General features: G+C 48.4%; 2 protein-coding genes across 6 annotated transcripts in view; both read right to left on the bottom strand.

Moving 5' to 3' along the window:
* Positions 1-555: 555 nt before the first annotated feature.
* On the bottom strand, positions 556-4,888 carry ZFP36L2 (ZFP36 like 2 zinc finger CCCH-type). Its single transcript, XM_060607613.3, has 2 exons — positions 4,514-4,888; positions 556-3,994 (listed from the first exon to the last, which is right to left on the bottom strand). The coding sequence occupies exons 1-2, from the start codon at positions 4,562-4,564 to the stop codon at positions 2,546-2,548; spliced, it is 1,500 nt and encodes a 499-aa protein (XP_060463596.3). The 5' UTR covers positions 4,565-4,888; the 3' UTR covers positions 556-2,545.
* A 3,282-nt stretch (positions 4,889-8,170) lies between these two features.
* Positions 8,171-18,740, bottom strand: part of THADA (THADA armadillo repeat containing) — a 325,993-nt gene continuing 315,423 nt past the window's right edge. For all 5 annotated transcript variants that reach the window (XM_078444418.2, XM_078444419.2, XM_078444420.2 and 2 more), the window contains 2 exons: positions 15,685-15,854; positions 8,171-9,271 (listed from right to left, as the gene is read on the bottom strand). In XM_078444418.2, coding sequence (XP_078300544.1) covers positions 8,879-9,271; positions 15,685-15,854 — 563 coding nt within the window. In that variant the 3' untranslated portion in view covers positions 8,171-8,878. The remainder of the gene's footprint in view (positions 9,272-15,684; positions 15,855-18,740) is intronic.

Genomic DNA, 18,740 nt, shown 5'->3' with positions numbered 1-18,740 from the left:
TCTCCGGACAAGGACACAGCCAGGCTTCCCAAAGTAGAGGCAAAACCCTGGTTCTCCAGCCCAGGAAAGTTTCTAACCCAACCCCCTCCTCTTCTCCAGCTCAGCGTTCTAGTGGCCCTCCATACCCTCCTCCCTTCCCCACCCTAGCTGTTCTGGTCCCTGGGTGTCCCAGCAAAAAAATCGGACCTTCAGCTGCCACTGCAGACACGTGATCCACTTGGTGACTCACAGGCGGGCCACACCCCCTCAGGCCTTCAGCCAGGGCCTGCCACCAGCCAGTCAGCCAACACTGGGATGCATCTTATTACCAAGGGGAACAGCTAATGCCCTTGACAGTCCAAATAATTACTTTCTTTCAGCTAAAAGAGCTTGCTATAAAATACATAGGGGCAGGCTTTTCTGAATTCTCACCTTGCCAGCTCCCGTGGAAACCTTAACTCCCAACCCCTGCAAGGCCTGGGCAATGCCCGGAAAAGTGGTGGTAATTAAGGTAAGAGGCTCCATGTTCTGGTTTAAAAAAAAAAAAAAAAAAAAAAAAGCTGGCTGACACATGGATACCTTTTTTCCCAAAAATTTTATTGGGGGAAAACTACAAAACATTTACAGTACAATGTTTACAGCCACAATCTGTAGTGAACTGATTTCCCCAAAATATATTACAACTCAAGTTGACTTATCTTGTTACATTCAAAAACCTACTTCTGTCAAAGTAGTCCAGAGTACATACATACATAGTGCTCCAACTGTACCTACGTACAAACAAACTAAAGCTACTGCTCATTCATCCGCTGTCCAGGAAAGCATTCCTGCCTTTCTACGCGCACACACAAAAAAAATAGTACAAGTTTTGGAATCTTCTGTAATGAAACAAGGCATATTCATGTACTACATACCATTTTAGCACTAAGAGGTGGCCTCTTCACTTTATATCTATATAAAAAAAAAGTGGTAAATATCTTTTCCTTTTGTGCAGTTGAACCCATCCTACATTCAAATTCTCTCAAGCACTAATAGAAAAATACTTATTTGGTTGAGGAAGATTTAAGGCAAGTTCTGGCCCTTCCAAAGGCACTGTGAGACTACCCCCACCCCATTATTGCTACATGTCTTTATACGCAGAGTATGTCACAGTAGAATTGGTGGAACGAACAAACAAACATGGGTTTTTTTTGTTTTTTGGGTTTTTTTTGCTCATGTCAAAAGCTGGAATGAGAAAAGCATGCCACATTTAAACCTGATTGCAAAGTATGTGGTCACCTTTTTTTTTTCTTTAAAGTTGGATGGGCTACAACCATTATACATTCTAAGAAAACTCATAAGATATTCCTCAAACTACTTCCACAGCATCAGGATAGATTTCTGTGAAGAAATCATGCAATCTTTCAAAATTTACGTAAACAAGGAAAGAAATTAATGAAATAAATATTACATACAATCTCTTAAATTAAGATTTTTTTTACTCATTTACAATAAAATAACCAAGTGAAGTTACAAAAGGCATATATTACTGTGAAAAGAACATACACTCCACATTTTGCCGATTAATAATGGCAATCATAATTTAACATAATAAAAGAATATATATCTATTGCTTTTCATCATACTTGATAAATACAGTATGAACAAAATTTTCAATGTATACTTTTCACAAGATAATAAATAAGTTAAATAGTTTTTTCATATTGAGTTGTGGTGCAGTGGTGCGAATCAACTCAAAACAGCTAAAAATTCAGCAGTTATTCCCCCAACGATTACAAACTAAGCTCTGCCCAAGGCTTCCAGAAAGAGCAGACAAAATGGTTCTAAAATTAAACATCCACTAAGTGGTGGCAACAAAACCAGTAACCGGTATGAAACTTTGGAATGCAAGGGTTTTTTTTTTTTTTTCCAGACGTATAGAACGTTGTGTCAAACAAAAACCTGTCACACTGAAGACTACAATCAAGGCATATTCTTGGTAGAATACTGGATTCCAGAAGCTTATAAGTTTAGCAAGGTGGTGGCTGGCTGGTTTGTTTACACTGGTCTGAGACAAATGACAATTAGGAACTTCTCTCAAGATAAGAGTTCCCACATCTGGACTGTAACTAATGCTTTCAAGTGAAGATATGGAATGGTGGTTGGTAGCTGCTGGTGCTGGGTTGATTTTTTTTTTTCCTAAAGTCCCAAACTCATAGGAGACCTAAAAGTTTAAGTGTTTGGTTCTTTGTTCTGTTCGCATCACAACTGCCCTGTTGTGAATATTTTGTTCATCAATACAAAAGTTCGTTGGCTTTTTTGCTCAACAAGAACGAAACTTCGTAATAATAAAAATTAAAAAAAAAAAAAAAAAAAAAAGAGGAAACCGAAAGGGGAGGGGTGGAGGCCCCTCCCGGCACACAAGTTCGAGTCCAAGTGCTCGGTGCGGCCCGCAGTGCGGCCTATCACCAACCCCACTCCCGTGCCTCCCCCACCCCGCCCTTAACGGGGGTCGAGACGGCAGGGGCGCCCTCCAACATCCCCAGAACAGCCTTCCCTTCCTCCTCCTCGCTGGCGCCCTCTTGCCTCAGTCGTCGGAGATGGACAGGCGGCTGAAGATAGGCAGGCGGCGGCCGGGGTCGAGGCTGGGGGATTCGGAGCCGCTGAGGCTGCCGGAGCTCAGGGAGCCGCTCAAGTAGCTGTCGCGGTCAGACAGCGAGTCCGGGGGGCTAGGGGGCGCGTCGAACACGGGAGACTCGGACAGGCGGCGCGGCAGCTGGAAGCTGAAGGGCGGTGAGGGCGGCGCGGCAGAACTGGCAGGGAGGGGCGCGCTGGGCGGCGCCGGAGGCTGCGCGGGGGGCACCAGGCCCTGCTGTTGCTGCTGCTGCTGCTGGCTGCGATAGTACGCCGCGGCTACCGCGGCAAAGTTGTGCGTCTGGATGGCGAGGGGCGCGATGAGGCTGCTCAGCTCTGGGCCGAATGCAAAGGCGTTGTTGGCGCACGAGGCCGACGAGCAGGCCGCGCACTGGGCGCCCGGCGCCAGCAGGTCCTCGGCGCCCCCGGTGCCGTACAGAAGCGCTGCCGCGGCCGCAGCTGCCGCCGAGGCACAGCACGTCGGGGCGCCTGATGGCGTGGAGGCCGCTGAGGCCGAGGAGCAGGACGAAGCGGACGAGGAGCAGGAGGAGGCCGAGGAACAAGAGGGCGGTGGCGGCGGCGTGCGCGACGTGGGGCTGTCGAGCAGCAGTGGCGACTCGAGGCCCCCGGGGGGCTGGTGGTGGCCAGACGGGAAGCCCGAGAAACTGAGGCTGTGATGCAGCTTGGGCCGCGGCTCCCGGGGGAAGCCCAGGTGCAGCGCGTCACGCGCGCTGAAAGCGCGCAGGTCCCCGGAGGCGCCCCCCGACGGCGCCGGCCGCCGCTCGTCGGCGTTGTGGATGAAGTGGCAGCGCGGGCCGTAGGGGCAGAAGCCGATGGTGTGGAAGGTACGGCACAGCTCCGTCTTGTACTTCGGGTGCCGGGTCAGGCTGCGCAGCTCGTGGAAGCCGTGAGCGAACTGGCACTTCTCGCCGTACTTGCACGTGCCGCTCTCCTCGAAGGGCCGGCACAGCTCAGTTTTGTAGCGCGTGGAGTTGATCTGGGAGCCGCCGCCGCCCCCCTTCTGCTGCTGCTGCTGCTGCTGCTGCAGGTGCAAGAGGTGCTGGCTGCGCTCTCCGTTCTCGCTGAATGAGCGGTCCCGGAATTTGTTCTCCTTGTTCAGCAGGGCCGTGCCGCCGCCCCCTGACTGCTCCTTGAGAGTGCCGTAGGAGGCCGGGCCGCCCGCCGCCCCGCTGCCGCAGCTGCTGCCGTTAGCCGCGCCCGGGAACTTGGGCGAACAGCTGCCGGGGCTAGGCGCGGTGTGGGCGAGTGCGTGCAGGTTGCTGGCCGAGTGCCGTCGGAGAAAGCCCGGTGTGAAGCCCGAGCTAGGGGCGGCGGCCACGGGCGTCCCCACCGCCTTCTTGTCCAGCATGTTCAGATTGAGGTTGGCCAGGGATTTCTCCGTCTGCCAAAAGGAGGGGGGCGAGGACGGGATGAAATATGGAAAGGGAGGGAAGAGTTGGGGCGAGTTGCAGAGGAACTTCCAAGCCTTCTGATTCTTCTTCCTTTTTGCAGATTTCGATTCGGCCCCCACCCTCCGCCCCTACACGCGCAAAAGAATCATGTTCGCGTTGGGAGGAGCCGACTCCCACCCCAGGCCGCGCTCGGTTTCGACATGTGATCCTCAGCCCGTGGGCCGCCAGTCTGGGCGGCGCAAACCCCGTCCGGGAAGCCCCAGGCAGCGTGGCCGCGGTCGGCGCCGGAGGAACTAAACAGCGACAGCGGCTCCCCCCTGCCCTTCCTCCCAGCTCCTTCTCCCCGCCCACAAGGCACGAGCACACACTACAGCAAACTCCAGGATTTTTCCCGACCCCGAAGTCAAGGTGGGGTTGGGTGCCCCAAAAGCCGAGGGCAGAGGCAAAGTCTGAAAACTCGAGGGGCTTCCTGCCTGCCCGCTTTACTCCCTCCTTGCTCCCTCGCGTACCTTGCACAAGAAGTCGATATCGTAGAAGGCGGACAGAAGTGTGGTCGACATGTTTCTGGATCCTGTAATGGTCGGCGCTGCAGGCAGGGAGGTCCGGAGGAGCCCTCGGGGCGGCGCGGCCGGGCTCGAGCCACGACGAATAACGGGTGAGGGGCGGGGGAGGAACCGAAAGTTTGCCGGGGGACGAGACTAGAGAGAGGGAAGCAGCGTGGACTGGCTTGAGGGTGCCCGGGAGTGCGGAGTGGGGGGAAAGGAGAAGCAAACAGCGCTCCTCCGCGCCCCGGGGTGCCCGGCCCGCCCCCCCCCCGCGCGGAGCCGACGACAGCTCGCGGACTGCTGGAACTCCGCGGCCCGCGAGCGCGCGCCCTATATAGAGCCCGGGAGCGCGGCAGCGGCTAGGCGGGCGTGCCGGAGGAGGGGACAGAACGCTGACCCCGCCGGGGTCTCCAGGCAACGCCGCTCGCCGGCTCGCGGACGTCATGCGCCTTCGTGGCCTCCCATTGGCCGCCGCCAATTTTTTTTTCTCCGGGGGAGGGGGCGGGAGGCCGTGGGGCGGGGCAGGCTGCCGGGGTGCCCGGGGCGGCGTGGAGAGCTCGGCCCTGTTGGGTGCTGCTGGGTGGCGGCGGGAAGATAAGGCTCCTCTTCTCTGGGGCTGCCCTGTTGGAAATCCACTGCACATTTAAAGTGACCAGAGTTCTGCAGCCCTGGACGTGTCTCCTCGCGCCGGATCCTGCTAGGCGAAATTGCGAAGCTTTTATCTCCCACTCTCGGTTTTATACTGGGCGCGGGAATTGCAAAATGCAAGAATATTGCAACCGTCCGCGCGGCCCGGCTGGCTTGCAAAGGGTGCTTGGGCCGGGAGGCGGGGGCTCTGGGCCTGCGTCCGGTGGGTGGTGGCTCCATCCCGATTGCACGTGGAGGCGCGGTGGGGGTGGGGGCGGGAGCGGCCACGCGGGCGGCTGCCGCGGCAGTCTCGCCCGGAGGAGCCTGGGCCCGTTTCTCCGCCCCCGTCCCCGCCCAGGCTGCAGTAAACAGGGCTTGAGCGCCGGGGCCTGCAGGGCAGGGCTGAGTGTCTGAGGACAAGGCGCTGGCTTTGCTAATCACATCACAAGACCTTGAGCTAGGGCCAAAGGCGCGGAGTGGCGCGGGGCGTCCCGGGCGGGGGAGCCGGCTGGGAGGACGGGAGGAAAGGCCAGGAGAGCTGCGCAGGCCTGGAGGCGACTTCCCGCCACCCCGTCCGTCCGCCGGTCAGCCCGGCCTTCCCCAGCCCTCCCAGGGGATGGGGTGCAGCTGCGGGCTGAGGCTCCCCGGCCGCCGCGGCCGTGGCCGGGCGTGCCCTCCAGGTCCCTTTCCTCCCTGGCCGTTGGGGGCGCCGCGCCCTGCCTTAGCTCGTCGTGGGCCGCAGGCTCGGACTGAGGCCGACCAACTGCCGTCGAGGACGCTCAAGGTGGTCTTGCCCTCTTCCCCCCCCCCCCCCCCCCACCAGTCCCACTCCCCAAAGCCCTGCTCTGGGTAATGCCTTTGCCAACGGGCCCCCTCAAGGGTACGGGGCAGACAGCACCCCCTAGCGCCCAGTTAGGCAAAAGCCGCTGACAGCCCGGTCGGGCAGATGTGGGGTCTGGGCCAGGACACTTATCACTCGTCTAAACATATGCTGCCAAAAACTGGAGCGGGCCCATGATCTCGCACACCTGGCAGCTTAGGCTGCATTTGGGCCTAAGTTGGAAGGCCCAGTTCCCTCTAGGGAAGGAAGCAACCCACGCCCCCTTTCCCAAATTGAGGTTATTTCTTGTTTCCTCTTGGTCATTTCCATTCGTTAACCTGGAAGTGGGGGAATAAGCCATCGGGCCTGTCACTCATGGAATTGACGCCTCAGAGTTCAGTTTGCATGCAGTTCCCCCTGCTGTCACTCCCTAAGCACCCACCCAGAGAGCTAGAGTCTGCAGTGGGCTGCAAGCACTTTAGGACCAGAAACCCAGGGCTGGCGTTCAGGCGCTGCCCTTTCCAAGTCATGTGGTCTCAAGCAAATCACATAATCCCTTTGGTACTTGGGTTTCCTCGTAAAACTAAGATAATTCCTGCTTTACTCATCTCTCACCCTTGTCAAGGTGCAAATGCGTTATCTGTTAAGGTGTGTAAAAGATGTACAGGTATAAATCCATATCATTTATTAAAATAAATTGACAAAGCATAAAAATGGAGACAGCCGGGTCTCTGGACTGTGGCCAGATGGGTAGAGGTCCACAGGATCATGCACGCAGACCTGAGGGGCACCAAATCTTGGACCGTCTAGCTTGGAGCCAAGAGCAATGACCCCGAAGGGGGGATTGCTTCAATCTGGGTGATTGCACCACCCAGCCTGCACTGGCCCCCAGGCAGCTGTGGCTGACACAGCCCAGAGCACTCAAGAACCCCAACTGTTCGGTTTTGTTCTTTGTTGAAATGACCCCAAACATGGAGTCTGAGGTTAGCCCTGATAGTAGTATTCTGAGATTCCCCTGGGAATGCATCAGGCAAGTGTGTAACAGCCATTTCACTGCTATTGTAGGTCAGTATTAAGATTTCAGATATAAAACCAGTAGAAACTTCTGTCTCTCCTGTCCTCCCAGGCTGGCCACAGCCAGCCATCATCAAAATCTGGGGTAATTCCCAGTCCGCAGCCATGAGAACACCCACTTTGCAGGCTTGGTAGAAGGATCCTGGAGATAACATGTACATATGCTATGGTACATGTTTTGGTAAAGAGCACCTGCTGGTATAAGGTGCTTTTATTATTATGTATCTGCTTTTATTTCATTTTAAATGGAGAGAAAAGGAACGCTGGCCGTTTCCAATGAGTTGGGCTTTACTGGGGCCAGTTTCATAGTTATTGAACCATGGTCATCACTGCATTATGCCAACAATTTCCTGACTTCTGACCCAGTCAGTCTTTCTCAGAACAAAAAGAAATGTTAGACTGGCAACTTTCCATCAAGTGTGGGCCACACAGGATCCTAATTAATTCAGGATCACAAAAAAACACATTTTGAGCCGAATAGTCCAACACCACCTAGGGAATTTCCTGTTCTCTTTAGGACAAAACTTTGGATTCTAAGTTTACTCCTTTCCTTGCCTTTTCCTACAGAGCTATTTTTCTGTACTTCCAGTATGGCTGTGTTTTTAGTGTTAGGTGGTTTTTTTAAAGAGAAACACATTTGAAATACGAGCTTTTCTGCAGTAGGAAATGATATCAAACTTTCTCTCTTTTAAACTGCCCCTTCAGACCGTCAAACGTCAATAACATAGTTCCAAGTGATTGCTCACCTGGGAAGTATTTAAAAATATTTACAGTCCCTAAAAGCTGGTATCATTCTGATAACCAGGAAGAAAAATGAATATGGATGAGGCTCTGACCAATCCAAGCTATGAATTTCAAGATAGCTGTCTGTGGATAACACTCTTTCTGAAATGAGAAGGAAAAAATGGCAAGCCAATGAAGCAAAAATGTATGCAAGAGCGACACCTGCTGGGTGTCTGAGGCAGAGGGCTGGGTTGGGCTTGGAAAAGGCAGAAAAACCTTAAGGTTGCTAGGTTCAAACACTGAAATGGATAATTGTGTTTTCTGACATCTTAAATGAGAATCTTTTATTGCCACCAAGAAAATGACAGTAAACAGCGTAGGAATAAAACAAGTCATTTATTCTGGCTTTTCTTTCCCTGGATTTCCTTCTCACAGCCAAGGGTCTATGCTTTCACTGGGTGGCAAAATCGAAGTTTCCTGGCATTGCCAGAAACACTTTTGGTGGGTAGGAGCTCTTTTAATAAATCAGACGTCATGTGCAGGTCGCTGCAGGACTTGAACATGTAGATGGTAAAAACAAAACCATCTCTATGAAGTAGATCTATAATTTTCCCAGGATCCAACATTTGGAACATACTTCTGCTGTAGCTAAAATGGAATAAAATTTAGAGTTCTGACCCAGTGGGCTGTTTGCCAACTAATCCAGCTCTTCTATTCAGTGGGAAAGAGGAGAGAAAGTCACGAGCTAAAACCTAGTTCTGTACAGTCAATTCACAGAAAATGTGGGCTGACTATGCCTGGACGTTAGAGGCTGTGGGGGAAGAAAAAGGCGAATTCAGGTCCGCAGGTGGCCTGCACCTGGGAACAGAGTAAATATTCAACGTGGTAGCCGCACTTCCTACAGTAGCTGCAATAAACCAGGCTCCCCTGAATGAGTGAGCTGAAGAAAAATTCCTTTGTAGGAAGGGACAGAAGACTAGACTCATGAAGGGGAGAAAATATTTGAATTTATGTTCAACACGTTTCCTGCAGATTTAGTGGGGGAATAATCCACACCCCCCCCCACCCCCAAAAGTCTTCTTTCTTCAACAAGCTGCTTCTGTTCTTGCAAGAGTGAACGGATTCGTTTCTGCAACAGAGTCCGAAGCACTGAGAACAAGGGTGTCTTCCCTTTCCTTTCCTTCCAGAAAGGCCAGCAGCCTCAGGCAAGCCAAAGTCCTTTCTTCCTGAATGCGCAGTCTTGTGAATTCCACCGTCTTCAAAAACTCAGCAGTTGGTGGCAGTTCTCTGAAGAGCTGGGAAAGGAGGTGGCACTGCTCTGATGCTGTCCTGTGAAGATGACGGAGGCTTTCAGGGCTGAGGGGACACCAGCTGGACTTGGAGAGGAGATGGGAGAGGTGCTTGTAGAGGTACTTCACGAAGGTCAGGGTCTCGGCCCAAAAGTTGATTTCTGCTTTTTCAAACAGGTAGTCTTCCACCTAGATTGAATGACAAAGCCCAAAGTCAACATTACAGGGGATGTCGACAGGCTCCAATCCAGACCAGAGTCTGGCCAGACTCAGAGGAGGTATGTCCCCTCCCCCTCCTGAGGGAAGGCCCACTCTTGCCTGTCAGCACCCACATATACATGCCACTCGCAGCTGAGAAGGTCACTTTCTATTTTCATTTCGCTGTACTTCTCCACCAGGGAGGAATTTTCTTCCCCAGACTTAACATGACCTTTGATAAAGATGTGTTTGTGGTTTCAAGTCAAGATATTTTGGGGGCCTGCTGTTGAAAAGGGAACCTCGACATGGGAGTGGGCCCTAGAACCAAAGGTGCCTCTAGAAATTGGAGAGAGGGGGAGGAGGAGAAATCTCAGCAGAAGAAACAGCAAAGGATTACCAAATATGAGGCACTACTCTGAATATGGAACCAAATTTCTATAAGGCTGGGGACTTTCAAGGTTATTTTCTTACAGACACTTAATCTTGTCTCCACATTTCCCATAAACAGGCTGCTTTTTGAGCTCTTGGCCTGTTGGGTATGTCAAGAGGGCCAGCTGAGTCAGACACTGGTGGACGGATACAAATTTCAGTTGACAAGATGCTTTTGCTGCTTCTCTTGGTCCTCAGTTTCCCTATCTGTTGACTCACCTGGAGGAGGCTAATAGTTTTCTCTAAGCAGCAAATACCCGGAAGGGCCCTGACTCTCTGCAAATGTTTCACCTTCAGACCTAACCGTGGGGAGCCCTTAGCTATTCCAGTGCTGACTAATAAACATTCTCCATAATTAAACACTCAACTTCCAAGGGGCCTCTTCCTTTCTTTTTTTCCCCCTTCTATTGAGGTATAACTGACATAGAAAATTACACTAGTCTCAGGTGTACAACATAATGACATTTGTATACATGGTGAGATGATCACCACAGTAAGTCTAGTTACCATCTGTCACCCTACAGAATTAATATCTTACTGATTATGTTCTACATGCTATACAGGAATCCCCATGACTTATTTATCTTATAATTGGGAGTCTGTACTTTTTTTTGTTTAATGCTTGTTTATTTTGGGAGAGATACCATGCATGCGTGCGCAGGGAGGATGGGCAGAGAGAGAGAAGAAGAGACAGAATCGCAAGCAGGTTCCATGCTGTCAGTGTGGAGCCCGACATGGGGCTCAATCCCACGAATTATGAGATCGTGATCTGAGGCGAAATCAAGGGTTGAATGCTTAACCAACTGAACCACCCAGGCACCCCAATATTTTCTTTGTTAATTTATTTTTAAATGTTTATTAATTTTTGAGAGAGAGAGAAAGAGTGCAAGTGGGGAGGGGCAGAAAGAGAAGAGGACAGAGGATCCAAAGTGGGCTCTAAGCTGACAGCAGAGAGCCCTATGCAGGGCTCGAACTCACAAAACATGAGACCGTGACCCAAGTGGAAGTCGGACGCTCAACCGACTGAGCCACCTAGGCAGCCCTATTTTTTAAGAGTAGGGTCATCGTGGGTCTCAAACTCTCAACTCCAAGACCAAGAGTTGCACGCTCTACCATTTGAGCCAGCCAGGTGCCCATGTTTTCATTTTCTCTGCATAGATACTCAGCAGTGGAATTGCTAAATCACGTGGTAGTTCTATTTTTAATTTTATGAGGAACCTCCATACATTTTCTTAGTGGCTCACCAATTTACATTCCCACAAACAGGGTATGAGAGTTCTCTTTTTTCCACATCGTCGCCAACACTAACTTCTTGTCTTTAGATAACAGCCATTCTGACAGGTGTGAAGTGGTATCTCACTGTAGTTTTGATTTGCAATCCCCTGATGATAGTGATGTTGAATATCTTTTCAGGTATCTGTTGCCCACCTGTATGTCTCTTTTGGAAAAATGTCTAGATCCTCTGCCCATTTTTTTAATCAGAGTTTTCAGATTTTTAAAAGTCAGCATAGAGCCAGTGTGGGGCCCACACCCATGACCCTGAGATCAAGACCTGAGCTGAGGTCAAGAGTCAGATGCTTAACTGACTGAGCCACCCAAGTGCCCCTTAATCAGATTTGTTGTTATTATTGAGTTGTATGAGTTCTTTATTATTATTTTTTGGATATTAACTCCTTATTGGATGTATCATTTGCAAATATCTTCTCCCATTCAGTAAGTTCTGTTAACATTTTGTTGATGGTTTCCTTTGTTGTGCAGAAGCTTTTTAGTTTGATGTAGTCCTACTTGTTTGTATTTGCTTTTGTTTCTCTTGCCTTTAGTCAGTCCCAAAAATATCACTAAAACTGATGTCAAGGAGTTTACCACCTGTGTTTTCTTCTAGAAGTTTATAATTTCGGGTCTTTTTATTTTTTATTATTTTTTTTAATGTTTATTTATTTTTGAAGGAGAGAGAGAGAGACAGAGTGTGAGTGGGGGAGGGGCAGAGAGAGAGGGAGACACAGAATCTGAATCAGGCTGCAGGCTCCGAGCTGTCAGCACAGAGCCCGACGCGGGACTCGAACCCACAAACCGCGAGATCATGACCTGAGCCGAAGTTGCACGCTCAACTGACTGAGCCACCCAGGTGCCCCATATAGTTTCAGGTCTTATATTCAAGTCTCTAATCCACTTTGAGTTAATTTTTGTGTATGGAGTAAGAAAGTGGTCCAGTTTCATTCTACTGCAGGTAGCTGTCCAGTTCTCCCAACACCTTTTATTGAAGAGATTATCCAGTCCTCATTGTATATTCTTGCCTCCTTTGTCAAAAAATACACATACATGGGTTTATTTCTGGGCTTTCCATTCTGTTCCACTGATCTATGTGTCTCTTTTTGTGCCAATGCCATTCTGTTTTGATTACTATAGTTTTGTAGTATAGTTTGAAATCAAAGCACATAATATCTCTGGCTTTGTTCTTCTTTCTCAAGATTGCTTTGGCTATTTGGGGTCTTTGGTGGTTCCCTATAAATTTTAAAATATATGTTCAAGTTCTGTGAAAAATACCATTGGAATTTTGATAGGGTTTCCACTGAATCTGTAGACTGCTTTGGGCAGATGGATATTTTTACAATATTAATTCTTCCAATCCAAGAGCATGGAATATCTTTCCATTTATTTGTGTCTTCTTTAATTTCTTTCATCACTATCTTACAGTTTTTAGTCTTACAGTGTATAGGTCTTTTATTTCCTTGGTTAAATTTATTCCCAGGGAAATATAAATTATTCCTATGTATTTTATTCTTTTTTATGCAAGTGTAAATGGGATTTTCTTGATATTTCTTTCTGGTAGTTTGTTATTAGCATATAGAAATGCAACATATTTTTGTATTTTGTATCCTGCAACTTTACCAAATTCACATGTATTTGTTCTAAAAGGGTTTTTTTTTTTTTTTTTTTTTGGTGGAGTCTTTAGGATTTTCTATATATAGTGTCATGTCATCTGCAAATAGTGACAGTTTTACTTCTTCCTTTCCAATCTATATGCCTTTTATTTCTTTTTCTTGCATAATTGCTGTGGCTAGCATTTCCAAGACTATGTTGCATAACAGTGGTGAGAGTGGGTATCTTTGTCTTGTTTCTGATCTTAAAGTGTTCAGCTTTTTTCCACTGACCATTAGCTATTTATCTTTTGTGGCTTTCATTATGTTAAGATATGTGCCCTCTGTATCCACTTCATTATTATTATTTTCTACCATAAATGGATATTGAATTTTGTCAAATGCTTTTCTGCATCTATTGAGATGATCATAATTGTTATATTTCATTTTGTTAATACTGTGGTATCACATTGACTAATTTGTGGATGTTGAACCACACTTGTATCCCTGGAATAAAGCCCACTTGATTATGGTATATGATCCTTTCAATGTATTGTTGAACTCAGTTTGCTAATATTTTGTTGAATATTTTTACATCTATGTTCATCAGGGATATTGGCCTGTAATTTTCTTTCACTCATTCTTTCTTTCTTTTTTGTGGTGTCCTTATCTGGTTTTGGTATCAGGGTAATGCTGGCCTTGTAAAATGAGTTTGGAAGCGTTCCGTCCTCTTCAGTTTTTTGGAAGAGTTTGAAAGGCTAGGTATTAAAGCTTTGAATGTTTGGTAAAATTTACCAGTGAAGCCGTCTGGTCTTGGACTTTTGTTTCTTGGGAGGTTTTTAATTGCTGATTCAATCTCTTTACTAGTAATTGGTCTATTCAGATTTTCTACTTCTTCATGATTCAGTTTTGGAAGATTGCAAGTTTTTAAGAACTTATCCATTCTTTTTCAGTTGTCCAGTTTGTTGGCAGAGTAGTCTCTTACGATCCTTTGTATTTCTGTGGTATCAGTTGTAACTTCTTCTCTTTCATTTCTGATTTTATTTATTTGAACCCTCTCTTTTTCTTCGTGAGTCAGCTAAAGATTTTTCTACTTTATCTTTTGAAAGAACCAGCTTTTAGTTTCATTGATGTTTTCCATTGTCTTTTTAGTCTCTACTTAATTTTTTTCCACTCTGATCTTTATTATTTCCTTTCTCCTCCTAATTTTGGTTTTGTTTGTTCTTCTTTTTCTGGTTCCTCGAGGTATAAAGTTAGGTTGTTTATTTGAGATTTTTCTTGTTTCTTGATAATAGGTATTTATCACTTGAACTTCCCTCTTAGAACCACTTTTTCTGCATCCCACAGATTTTGGTATGTCCTATTTCTGTTTTCATTTGTTTCTAGGTGTTTTAATTTCTCCTTTGATTTCTTCTATGACCCAATAGTTGTTAGTAACATGTTTTTAATTGCCACGTATCTGTAGTTTTTCCAGTTTTCTTCTTCTTTTTTTAAAGTTTATTTACTTATTTTTGAGAGAGAGAGTGAGAGAGTGTGCATGCGAGCAAGGGAGGGGCACAGAGAGAGAGGGAGAGAGAGAATCCCAAGCTAGCTCCACACTCAGTGCAGAGCCCGACATGGGGCTCTTTCTCATGAATGGTGAAATCATGATCTGAGCCGAAATTAAGAGTGAGACAGGATGCTTAACCAACTGAGCCACCCAGGCTCCTCTATGACTAATACATTGAATTCTTTATCAGGTAGATGACTTATCTCCATATCATTAAGGTCTTTTTCTGAGGTTTTGTCTTATTCTTCCATTTGGAACATATTTCTCTGTTTCTTCATTTTGCTTGACTCTGTCTTTGCTTCTATGTATTAGGCAAAGCAGCGACCTTTCTCAGTCTTGAAGGAGTGGTCTCACTGAACCTTGCCCTAGTTCTTGGTTGTCTCTTCAACCTTTCTGATTGTCTAAACCACCTGATTTATTCTTAATATTCCCCTGTTGCTGACAAAATGCCAAGACCTGTTCCAAGGGGAGGAATATCATTCAGTACCTATTTTCAGGCTGATTGGAAGCCAGATCCTTTGGTGGCAGCTTTTAAAGTCAACAAATATTGGGGCACCTGGGTGGCTCAGTTGGTTAAGTGTCTGACTTTGGCTCAGGTCATGATCTCATGGTTGGTGGGTTCGAGCCCCACATCAGGCTCTGTGCTGAACGCTCAGAGCTTGGAGTCTGCTTCAGATTCTGTGTCTCCCTCTCTCTGTCCCTCCCCTGCTCATGCTCTGTCTCTATCTCTCAAAAATAAATCAAAATGTTAAAAGAAAATAAAATAAAGTATGCAAATATATACAGTCCTGTGCGGTGGCAACTGTAATCCCTGCTGGCCTCCAGACCAGGAGATCTAGAGGTGTCCCCTGGGCAACCGTTGTAAAAACTGGGGCTCCAAGCTCCTTTCTGGGAGGTCTCATGGAGCTGTAGCAAGGCCAAGGGGGAATGCAAGGGTGTCACCTCCTGCTTATATTCCCTGGGAGCACCTCCTTAGTCTCTAGATGAGTGGGAAACCTGGAGCCTGTCCCTTCGGCTAAAGCTCCAGGCTAAGTAAACAGCCCTTTTCCCCATGAAGACTCGGGTTGCATTTCAGTCTGCTGTCTGTGCACTGCCCTGGCGTGGTGGACTGCCAAGAACTGTCTTTCCAACTGTTACCTTCCTGTGGAGCTCAGGAATGCCAGTCCCGTCGGCCACCGGGGTCAGGCGATCAAGGGGTGTCCTGGGTGTGGAGCAGATATGGGTACTGGCTTTAGTTAGACAGCTGGAGAGTGCGGGAGCACACTCACTGGCTTCGGAAACCAAGGAGTCTCTTTCAAAGTCCTCTCCCCTGGTGATCTGAAGACTTACCATTGGAACCCAAAAGGCCAGCATGAGAGCTGCCCCAGCATCTCCAGGGCCCCCAGCGGATCTAGCAGGCTGCCATGTCATTCAGACAGTTTCCTAAGCCATAACTGATCCGTACCTAAGCATCCAGAAGCACACGTTCAGCAGGCACCTGATGCCCAAGTAAGCCTAATGTGCTGCATTCAGCGGGTTTGACACTCTGACCATCCCCCCCACCAACTGCCCTGAGACCCTAGGATTACCTGATGTGTGCTTTCTACATGGACCACGAAGTCCTCCCCCTCTCCCAACAGCCATCCCAGCAAGACTGGGAGTCCGGGGGCCAGCTTGTCCCACTGCTGGAGCAGGTCACACAGCACAGCCAGGGCCAGAGTCAGTGCAATTGAGGCATCCACCTGGCAGAAGGCAAATTCTGTGGAAGCAAGAGAGAAGCAAACGATGAATGTGCTGCTCAGGGCCACCCCACGGAGGCTCTGAAGGACTCTAAACACGAAGGGCCTCGTGTTAATCACTACCACCAGCCTATGGGGAGGATGGTGGGATAGGCTCCTCGCAGATTACCAACCCATTTCTGAGTCCTGCTGTCTAGACAGCTAGAGTGAGCCACAGGCCCGAACCCCACCATTTCCATGCCCCCTAGCCCAGTGCGGTCAGTAGCATGTCCGCCTGCAGGATTAGACATTTACCTCCTGTTAGCCCCTCCAGTGTAACTGGGAGGAAATCAGGAAAGCTCCCCACTCAGTGTCTCCTCTGCAGGCCTGCCACAGCGCCTGGATTCTGTTGGTTTGCCTGTCCCTCTGAAAGCAAATCTTGCTGACCACATAACACATAAATCTCTTAACATTTTAGAGCGGGGCATCAGCAAACGTTTTCTTTTTTTCTTTTTAGCTTTTTTTTTTTTTTTTTTTTTTTGAGACAGAGAGAGACAGAGCATGAGCAGGGGAGGGGCAGAGAGAGGGGGAGACACAGAATCCGAAGCAGGCTCCAGGCTCTGAGCTGTCAGCACAGAGCCCGACGTGGGGCTCAAACCCACAAACTGTGAGATCATGACTTGAGCTGAAGTCGGACGCTTAACCGAATGAGCCACCCAGGCTCCCCAACAAACCTTTCCTTAAAAGGCCAGATAATAAATATTTCAGACATTGGGGGTCTTCAGGTCTCTGTCACAACTACTCAACTCTGCTGGAAGCAGCCATGGACAATATGTAAACTTTTAATGTTCCAGTAAAATTTGAATGTCATGTAGTTTTCCACATGTCATAAAATATTCTTCTTTTGGTTTTTTTCCCCCAACCATTTAAAAACATAAAAACCATTTGTAGTTTACGAGCTGTACAACAAAAGGTGGTGAGCCTGATTTGGCTCACATTTTGCTGCCCTCTTTGAATTCATTTTCAGACACTCATCTTCCTAGTTGGCCGGGAAAGGGCGCTGAAAGAGTAGATTAGGGTGCAGAAAGAGGAAGCAGGTGCCTTGGGGGAACCATTGCTTACTTCATCATTTTGCCTTAGACAGTCCTAAATATGGATTTGAAGGGAGGCTCTGGGTTGTTGGCACTTCCGCTAACGACCCCAGCCCTCCCGCCCCCAACCTGGAGGAGGTCTGAAACATGGGATTGAAATCCCACCACAAAATGAACCTCTTTGGATCCATCCATGCACCAGTGCTGGTCTTCCGAGGACCCACTTCTGTTGAGGCCTCATCTTTTCCCAAATCCACATTTCCAACTCCAGCACATAGACCTGGCCCTGACCACTGGCTCCCAAAGAGACATGCTCAGCACACGGGGAGAAGCCTCCAAGTCTCGACTGAAAGCTTTGAGTTCTCAGGGTACTGAACCAGACATAGCAGGATGGCCCCCCAAGGGCCTATTATGTGCCAGGCCCTAACCAAGTACCTTCTGTCCATTCCTTCAACATCCTATCGGTTGGATATTGCCATCCCTACTTCACAGGTGAGGGATCCTGGGCTCAGAATGACCCACTTTTGTATAGTCACAGAGCTGTAAGTGGCTATGAAGAATAGGAATGGGCAAAATGTTTCATGGTGCCTGTGGAACACAGATTTGGAAACAGCACCAACATTCTAGACATGCAAGTCTTCACAGTGAGATAAGCAGGGTTGGTGACCCTGCAGCGGGGCCAGTACTACCTGGAACACACCCAGAAGAGCCTACACTCATGGAAGCAGCTAAAAGACTGATGTCACTATCCCAAATCAATCCCCCGGGACAACTGCTCCTTAGTGCCCCTGCTCCCTAGGCTGCTGCCTGTGCAGCCTGGAACCAGGATTTAACTTGGGCAACAGAAAAAGAGGAGGGGGATGGGAGGGAAGTGGGGAGCAAAGGTGCATTTTGGCTGTAGGTCTGGGCCTTGTGTTGGTCTAACCTTTACTTACAATACAATCTCTATTTTTTATTTTTATTATTAAAAAATTTTTTTTAATGTTTATTTATTTTTGAGAAAGAGAGACAGAGTGTGAGCTGGGGAGGGGCAGAGAGAGAGGGAGACACAGAATCCGACAAAAGCTCCAGGCTCTGAGCTTCAGCACAGAGCCCGATGCGGGGCTCGAACCCACAAACCGCGAGATCATGATCTGAGCTGAAATGGGACGCTTAACCGACTGAGCCGTCCAGGCGTCCCTACAATATCTGTTTTTATCTCTACCTGACCCCTCTGTGTAGTATCTGTATGGGGAGATGGTACAATTAATTGGCATCCTTCAAACCTCAAAGAACTGAAAATACGCACGAAGACCGGCATGGGATTAAACATAGAGCAGAGGTTCAGAACATTCCAGTGTGTGGCCCTGGAGATCATGAAATCTTTTCCTTTACTGCCGCTTGATTTAATAACACAGGGACTGCCACAAAGCAATCATTCACTAGATGGTTAACTAGGGTTACCGTTGATAATAATGAATACTGGCCTATCAGATCCTTACCGCTCCCACCACTAGGAGGGAGGCATCCTTATTTAACAAATGAGGAAGTTATGCTCATGGAAGCGGGGTAACGGATCCGAGTTTGCACAGTTAGCTGTGGTGGCAGTGAGCTAAGTGGGCCTCAGTGCAGAAGCTGTCCCTACCCCACAGGGAGGCGATGGAGAAACACCCCCGGCACCCCACGGAGATGAAGTCAGACTTGGCTTTATCACTCTGATTCACAAAGAAAAGCTCCCAGCTGGGGGCCATATTTCAAAAGACAATCAAAGCAGCAGGTATTGTGCAGCAGGTGGGCTTATGTGAAACCTTTCACAAAAATCTACCTTCTGATTTACGGCCTGCTCCCCTTTCGGTC

Source organism: Panthera onca, chromosome A3 (assembly GCF_046562875.1).
Source record: "Panthera onca isolate mPanOnc1 chromosome A3, mPanOnc1 haplotype 2, whole genome shotgun sequence".
In the NCBI taxonomy this organism is placed as follows: domain Eukaryota; kingdom Metazoa; phylum Chordata; class Mammalia; order Carnivora; family Felidae; genus Panthera; species Panthera onca.
The sequence above is the reverse complement of the archived record's forward strand: the minus strand, read 5'-3'. Positions and strand labels throughout refer to the sequence as shown.

Coding starts and splice junctions, on each gene's coding strand:
- ZFP36L2 (XM_060607613.3), bottom strand. CDS start 4,564: ATGTCGACCACACTTCTGTCCGCCTTCTACGATATCGACTTCTTGTGC. Junction 3,995..4,513: donor ATATCGACTTCTTGTGCAAG/GTACGCGAGGGA, acceptor TCCTTTTGGCAG/ACGGAGAAATCCCTGGCCAA.